This window comes from Rhinolophus sinicus, linkage group LG02 (genome assembly GCF_036562045.2).
Source record: "Rhinolophus sinicus isolate RSC01 linkage group LG02, ASM3656204v1, whole genome shotgun sequence".
Classification (NCBI taxonomy): Eukaryota; Metazoa; Chordata; class Mammalia; order Chiroptera; family Rhinolophidae; genus Rhinolophus; species Rhinolophus sinicus.
In genome coordinates, this window is record NC_133752.1 from 95228303 (window position 1) to 95235915 (window position 7613).

General features: G+C 49.9%; 1 protein-coding gene across 1 annotated transcript; it reads left to right on the top strand.

Annotated features, from left to right (window-relative positions):
- The first annotated feature begins 5120 nt into the window (after positions 1 to 5120).
- Positions 5121 to 7069, top strand: PTF1A (pancreas associated transcription factor 1a). The gene is made up of 2 exons (XM_019754163.2): positions 5121 to 6158; positions 6536 to 7069. Exons 1-2 carry the CDS (start codon positions 5384 to 5386, stop codon positions 6736 to 6738), a joined length of 978 nt encoding a protein of 325 aa, XP_019609722.2. The 5' UTR covers positions 5121 to 5383; the 3' UTR covers positions 6739 to 7069.
- The last annotated feature ends 544 nt before the right edge of the window (positions 7070 to 7613 follow it).

The following is a 7613-nucleotide window of genomic DNA, read 5'->3' on the forward strand; positions in this document are numbered from 1 at the left end:
CTTCTGGTGTAGTATCAAAGATTATCCACATTTATCTGAAAAAGTATTAAAATACTCCTCCCTTTTCGAACTACATATCTGTGTGATGCTTGATTTTCTTCATATATGTCAACCAAAACAAAATATTATGAAAGATTGAATAAAGAAGCAGATGTGGCAATCCAACTGTCTTCTATGAAGAAATTCGTAAAAAATGTAAAACCATGTTACTCTTCTAGTTTTTTGTTTTGAAAAACATAGTAAGTTTTCATAAAAAAAAAAATCTTATGCTTTTTAAATTTAAAAACTGAGGGGATGAATTAAGGAGAGATTAGTCACTACAGAGATAAGAATTAGTAGCTTGAAGGGTCAAGTGGAAGACACATTTCAAAACAGCAAAAATATAAAGAGAATGAGATCATGAGGAAAAAGATAAGAAACATGGAGGGCAGCATCAGGAATTCTAAGATGTGAAGAATAAGGATTCCAAAAAGGAAAAAAAAAGGAACAGACAGAAGGAAACATAATAATGAAAGGAATAATTGAGAAAAATAACATTGGAGTAAAAAAACAAAGACTTGCATATTCGGATCAAAAATTCCCAAGCAGAATTGATTTCCATAGTTGAAGAATGGAGGTGAGAGGGAGAGGGAGATAAAATAGGCTGGTGGACACTGATTTTTCATTCTGCTCTTGGTCGTACCTCTTTTGGAAGTACAGAGTACTTTTTGTTGTGTGATGGAGGCACCTTGATATTTCCTGATGATGCCATTATCGTCACACCTTAAACTTTTCATGTGACATGTCAGCCCTTGTTTCATTGGCTTCAGGCCATAAATCTTATTTCATATTTATAGACTGTATCAGGAGGCAGTGGGTAAATATGTATGAGTACAGTTAGAAAATAGCAAGCAAATAACAAAAGATACTAGAAAAGGGAGCCTGGGCATAAACTGTCTATGTTTCAGTAGTGAGGCAATCTAGTACAACATGGAGAGTGGTCTATAAGAATTAACAGAACCATTAGCCCCACTGAAGTAACTTTCGCACTTCTGTCTATTACATTGTTCCATATTGTTGATGGTCTTAAGAAACTTGTTTTCGTCTTATGAAAAAAGGCATGAAGAAAGCAAATGTAAGTGTACTGATGACGTGCTAAAAGCTTTCCTATGTAGCATCATGTATGCTATGGCTTGAATTGTTTTTCCCAAAAATGTATACGAGTATGTTCTAACCCTCAGTAGCTGAGAACAAGACCACATTTGGGAAGGGGGTTATTATAGATTTAATTAAGACAAGGTCATTAGGGTGGGCCTTAATTCTAATATGATTGGTGTCTTCAAAGAAAGGAAATATGAATACAGATACAAACACAGGGAGAATATAATGTGATGATGAAGCTAGAGATTGGGTGGTGCCTATACAAGTCCAGGAACACCAAAGACTACTGGGGAGCCACCAGAAGCTAAGGGAGAGGCATGGAACAGATACTCCTTCACGTCTCCAGAAAGAACTAATTCTGCTGACGCCTTGATTTTGGACTTCTAGCCTCCAGAACTATGAGGCAATACATTTCTGTTGTTTATGCCACCCAGTTTGTGGTACTCTGTTATGGCAGGCTTAGCAAACAAATACAAAGTATAAGAATTTTAAAAAGCATATAAAACCAGAGGGTAAGGGGGGAGGAGGTTGGTAGATGAGGGTAAAGGGGATCAAATATGTGGTGATGGAAATAGAACTGACTCTGGGTGGTGAACACACAATGTGATAAATAGATGATGCATTACAGAATTGTTCACCTAAAATCTATGTAACTTTACTAACCATTGTCACCCCAATAAACTTGAACAAAAAAAGAAAAAAAAAATGTATGATGGGAAACAAATGAACAAATATTCAGGTCCTTGAGACTCCTGGCAGGGAGTGAGGCAGGGAGGGAAAAGGGTGGGGGGAGAGAAAGAGAGAGAGAGAGAGAGAGAGAGAGAGAGAGAGAGAGAGAGAGAGAGAGAAAGAGGTGCACCAAAGATTCCTTGATGCTCAGTGGCCTTGCCAGAAGTTCACCTGGAACTGAACACCTTGGAGATGGCATGAGGCTTCCCAGCAGCCCCCGAAGGTGTGGTGAAAGTCCACTGGCCCCAGGAAAAGAGGTGGCACTGTGAGCCTCTTTTGAAAGACTTGAAAAAATCTCGAGGCCTCGCCAGGATTTGGCACTAAAAAGAACCAAGCACTCCTGCCATTGCCCACCTTAGGGGATAATGTTAGTTTATAATGAGGCAGGGGTTCTTTAGAAGCTTAGGGGACATCTTTCCTAAGGACAGAGGGTGGAGAGGCTTGCAGTTCTGTCTTGCTCTTCATGAAGTACCTGGAACCTTTTGATCTTGTCCCTTCTCCATGCCCCTCTCTGCCCAGAAGATCTAGGAAGTAAGGAGGGTGGGACTGGAATGAGAGTTTGGGCCCAGCCATCTCCTTGTCCAACCTGTTGCTTCGAGAGTCAGAGGGCAGCCATCCACATTGTTGTGACCTCCAGTGACCCAGAGAAAATGCCCTTTATTAGCAGTAAAGTCTTTCTTCTTTTTATTAGAGAAGAGAATGGCCTTGTCTTGCTTAAGGACAGGTGTGTGTGTGTGTGTGTGTGTGTGTGTGTGTGTGTGTGTGCGCGCGCATGCTCACACCAGTATCCCAGTATCAGTCAGTGTCTGCAGGCCTAGCCCTCATTTCCCAATGGGACCAGTCTGCAGACAGCCAGCAAACCCCTAAGGGGGGGAAATGGCAGGGGTGTGAAGAGAGAGAGTGAGGGGGGTCATGTCTGGAATAAGTGAGTGTCTTCTCCTTCCTCCTACCCTATGCTTATGCAGCCTCAGGAGCTGCCCAGAACCTCCATGCTAGCTCTGCTCAACCTCATAGAACAATAAGGTTTCCCACCAGAAGTGGACTTCCCATTAGTTCACCTGGGTGCCCAAGGAACGTTTCTGTCCTCTTCCAGGAACTCATCAAACATATGTAAGATGATTTTCATTGGAAGCTGTTAAAAGCACAATGGGTAGAAAGATCCCCATATACATGCTCACTGACTCCCATGTCCCCTATCCACCCCCCCACACTCACATACACATACACATACACATACACATGTCCATGACACAAATACACTTTCTCAAGAGACACCTAGATCTATCAGAGAAGGCCTCTCAGACTCTGTAAGAGAGCCTTCATAGGCTGGAATCCAGTTTTTCCGTCACAGCATGGTCATCCATATTTTGGACAAGGCATTGAAGCCTGGTTATTTGTTACTCTTCCAAGACGTCAGATTGTCCCGAGTGCACGTTTCACATGGTTTTAGTCTTAACCAAGTGAGGGAATAGGAGGAAGTAATTTTCAATGTAAAGAGAATTGGGGGCACACTACCAGCTGGCCAGTGGTCTTGACCTCCCTCCCCCTGGTCTTGACACCCTCCCCCCACAGCCCCACACACAAAAGTTTCCTTCTCTTTGAGGTGAGAAGGATAAATCTAAATTTGGGACATTGGGGGGAGGCTCTGACACAGGGAACTTGTCCACATTTACATCGGTTTAAAGATAATCACCTCACGACAAAGTGGCGTGGGCTAAGAAGCTAACACATGAAAGAATTTGCTGAAAAATAGTAAGTCTTTGGGTTAAAATTGTCTGGGGTTCTTGCCAGTTCAAGGTTGGTTAATCTCTGATCTTATATATCTTTTGCTCTTAACTGTTTGGTCTTAGAATTCAATTAAATATAGTGTAATGTCTAAAACCAAGAAGCTTGCTTAAATTGCAGTTCTTAAGAGGCATGAACTTGGATGTTGGGAGGAGTCTGAACACCCACTAGAAGCCTCTGGTGGGACAGGGTGTGAAAAAGGAAGATGCTGACCCAGGGAGACATGCCTCTCAGTCCGCTATTGAGACAACACGCGCCATCCGCAGCACTTCTTAACTCTCCATGGGTGGAAGCTGGAGCCAGAAATTGCCCTGACCTTGAAAGTATTTCTTTGTTGCTCTTAAACTGAGGAATTTGTGTTGCATCGAGCCTGCGATAAAGTGGGCAGAGCGCTTACGGGTGTGTGTGTGTGTGTGTTGTTGTTGTTGTTGTTGTTGTTGTTGTTGTTTTTAAGGTCAAAAAAGGAAAGAAAAAAAATTCAAGGATAGTTCCGGTGGCGTCAGAAAGGTGAGAGGCTCAGGCTTTGAGAACGGTCACACTCTGCCCTTTAACGTCTACGCCCTCCCTCTGGACTGCTCCGAGCAGACAATTCAATTGACTTCTTTTGTATCGGGTTTTACTGCTGCGAACCCCTAGGGTCTCGATTTGCTCTCCGAAGAAACGTGCCCCACTGAGCTGTCCTCCGAGGCAGCCCCTCCTGTGGCCCCATTTCTTTCCCGGGGAGGGGTAAGGGAGGGGAGGCCCACCCCAAAGCCGGCGTCGCCGCGGACAGGCGCCCGCACCAGAGTCAGGCTCCGGAGCAGCTGCCCGCAGGCGCGCACCCCGGACCCTGCGCGCAGCGTCTGGAACGCCTTGGGAGCAGGAGCACGTCACCTTCCAACCCCACCCGCTCACTGTGCCAACTTTACAAGAGTCCTTTAAAGGTCCGGGAAAGAGAGTGATAGAAGCCCGGAACCGAACTCAGGCCAGAAGCCCGCCCTCGCCCGTGGTATGGGGATGGAGAAATGCCCCAACCCGGACCGCCCAGACTGTTGGCAGTTTCTGCGCCCACCGCTGAGGAGGAGCGAGCTCCGTGGGTCATCCACTAACGCCGTCTGGGCCACTGCCCGGTACCACTAGGGCCTTTTGTAGCTGCGCGATGACGCCGCGCGTTGCTGCCCCAGCTCTGGGGAGGGAGGGCCCAGCTTTGCGCTTCGCGCGCAGGCAGGCGGCAGGGCTGCAAGCGCCCTGGAGCCACGAGCGCCGCAGGTACTCGCGGGAGGAACAGGCGGAGAGGAGCAGGAGGAGCCCCGGGCCGCGCCGGCCCCGCCTCCTCTCTGCCCTAGGAGCTCCCACCGCTAGGAGAGCCTCCCCAGCCCCCGCGCGGCAGGCCGGGCCCCCGTGCCTCCTCCCCGCCGGCACCCCGCACTCGGTGATTGGCTGGCGCCGCGGGTCCCTGGCACGCGCCTGTGGATGTAGTTATAAGAATCCTCGCGTGCCGGCCCTCAGCTGCAGCAAGTCGGCCACAGCCCTCCCCACCGCTGCGCGGGCGCCGCCAGAGCGCAGCAGCCGCAGCACTCCAGGGAGGCCGGGGGTGGGAAGCGGGCGGGCCAGCCCCACTGCCTCCCGCGCAGGACCCAGGAGAAAGGGAGGGAGAAGGCTGCCAGACGAGCAAGAACTGCAACGTCAAACTTCTAGAGAACCATCTCAGGCCACCAGTCCCTCCCTCGGGCCCACGGCAGCGCAGAGCATGGACGCCGTGCTGCTAGAGCACTTCCCCGGGGGCCTGGACGCCTTCCCGTCTCCTTACTTTGACGAGGAGGACTTCTTCACCGACCAGTCCTCTCGGGACCCTCTGGAAGACGGCGATGAGTTGCTGGCGGAAGAGCAGGCCGAGGTGGAGTTCCTCAGTCACCAGCTGCACGAATATTGCTACCGCGACGGGGCGTGCCTGCTGTTGCAGCCCGCGCCTTCAGCTGCCCCGCTCGCGCTCGCCCCGCCGCCCTCCGGGGGGCCAGGGGAGCCCGACGACGGCGGCGGCGGCTACTGCCTCGAGGCGGGGGCGCCCCCCGGCGGTTTCCCTTACTCGCCGGGCTCGCCGCCGTCGTGCCTGGCCTACCCGTGCGCCGGGGCGGCCGTGCTGTCCCCGGGGGCCCGGCTACGCGGCCTGAGCGGAGCGGCGGCCGCGCGAAGGCGGCGGCGGGTGCGCTCGGAGGCCGAGCTGCAGCAGCTGCGACAGGCTGCCAACGTGCGCGAGCGGCGGCGCATGCAGTCCATCAACGACGCCTTCGAGGGTCTGCGCTCGCACATTCCCACGCTGCCCTACGAGAAGCGCCTCTCTAAGGTGGACACGCTGCGCCTGGCCATAGGTTACATCAATTTTCTCAGCGAGCTGGTGCAGGCCGACCTGCCCCTGCGCGGCGGCGGCGCCGGTGTTGGCGGGGGACCCGGCGGCGGCGGCCGCCTGGGCGGGGACAGCCCTGGCAGCCAGGCCCACAAGGTCATCATCTGCCATCGGGGCACGCGTAAGTGCGTCCGCATTCCAGCTCGGAAAGACGGGGGTGGGCATGGGAAGGTCCTGGAGGGACTAGATGAACAGACCGACAAGCCGTCCAACGGATAGATGGTCCGTGGGCACCGGCGACCTTGAGCTCGAGCTGGCGTTTCTCAGATTTTTTCTGCCACTTTGACCGCAGCTCAGAGGGAAGGCCTCGATGGACTTGCAGCTCCTGGGGTTCCGGGGAGGGGGTGCTGGGGGCTTGAGGGGTGGAGGAAGAGTGTCATTCCAATGTAACCTAAGACGCCTATCGAGGTGCTGGGGAGGAAATCTTAAAGAACCGGAGGGCTCCACTGGGAGTAGAGTTGGACATTCACAGTCTGTTTTCTCTTTTCACTTCCTCAGGGTCCCCCTCTCCCAGCGACCCGGATTATGGCCTCCCTCCCCTTGCAGGACACTCTCTTTCATGGACTGATGAAAAGCAACTGAAAGAACAAAATATTATCCGAACAGCCAAAGTGTGGACCCCAGAGGACCCCAGAAAACTCAACAGCAAATCTTCCTTCAACAACATAGAAAATGAACCGCCCTTTGAGTTTGTGTCCTGAGAAATCCCAGACTTGCCTGAGGATCTGATTATGTCTCTGTGCATATTGTACATGTAAATATTTATAATGTAAATGTAATTTAAGAATCACATTTTTCTAATGGCAATCAACTGTTATTTATCTATTTATTATGCTATCAAGTTAATGAAATTGATGATCTTTTTAAATATATAATTTATATAATTTATCCTGATTTTCTAAAAATATGCAATAGCCTATGATTTCCCCCAGCACCTTTGGCAGAACTTTGCATTGTTGGAAGAACTCTGGCCAGAAAACTTCATGATAATTTATTGTCAGATGTGGTTTATTTCTAAGCGATGTTAATAAATGTTATTTACACATTTTCCTGAAAGTTGTTTAATACATGATGAGGGTAGTAGTTATATCTCTAAAAAGAATTAACCCACTCTGGTAACTAGACCAGAGACTCAAAATGCAGCTACCTAGTAAGAAACCACATTTTAATAAGATTTAGCTTAAAAGGAGGGCGTTAGAGGGTGAAGGATGTCCAACTCTATTCCCAGTGCTCAGCTCTCTTAAGAGCAACCTTCATCTGCACCGCCTGCCCTAAATAGTGACTTGCCTGTATTTTTAGCCTAGCTTCCAAACACCCTATGCGGCAAGTAGGTCGTGCTGTCTTTAGTATTTCCATTTTTCGGAGAGGAAAAGCTGAGGCTCCGAGACGATGTTTGCCTTACCCAAGGTCACCGACCCTGCCTAATTATAGTGTACGAAGTGAATGCTCTGTGTGCGGTGGGAACAGGAGGCTAGTTTCTGGCATGACCTAGGGAAGGGGTCTTTCTGCTTTCGTGGGCTGTACAGAAAGGGCTGCTCTTGAGCTGCCCTGTGGCCTATCCCTTCTGCAGCATCAG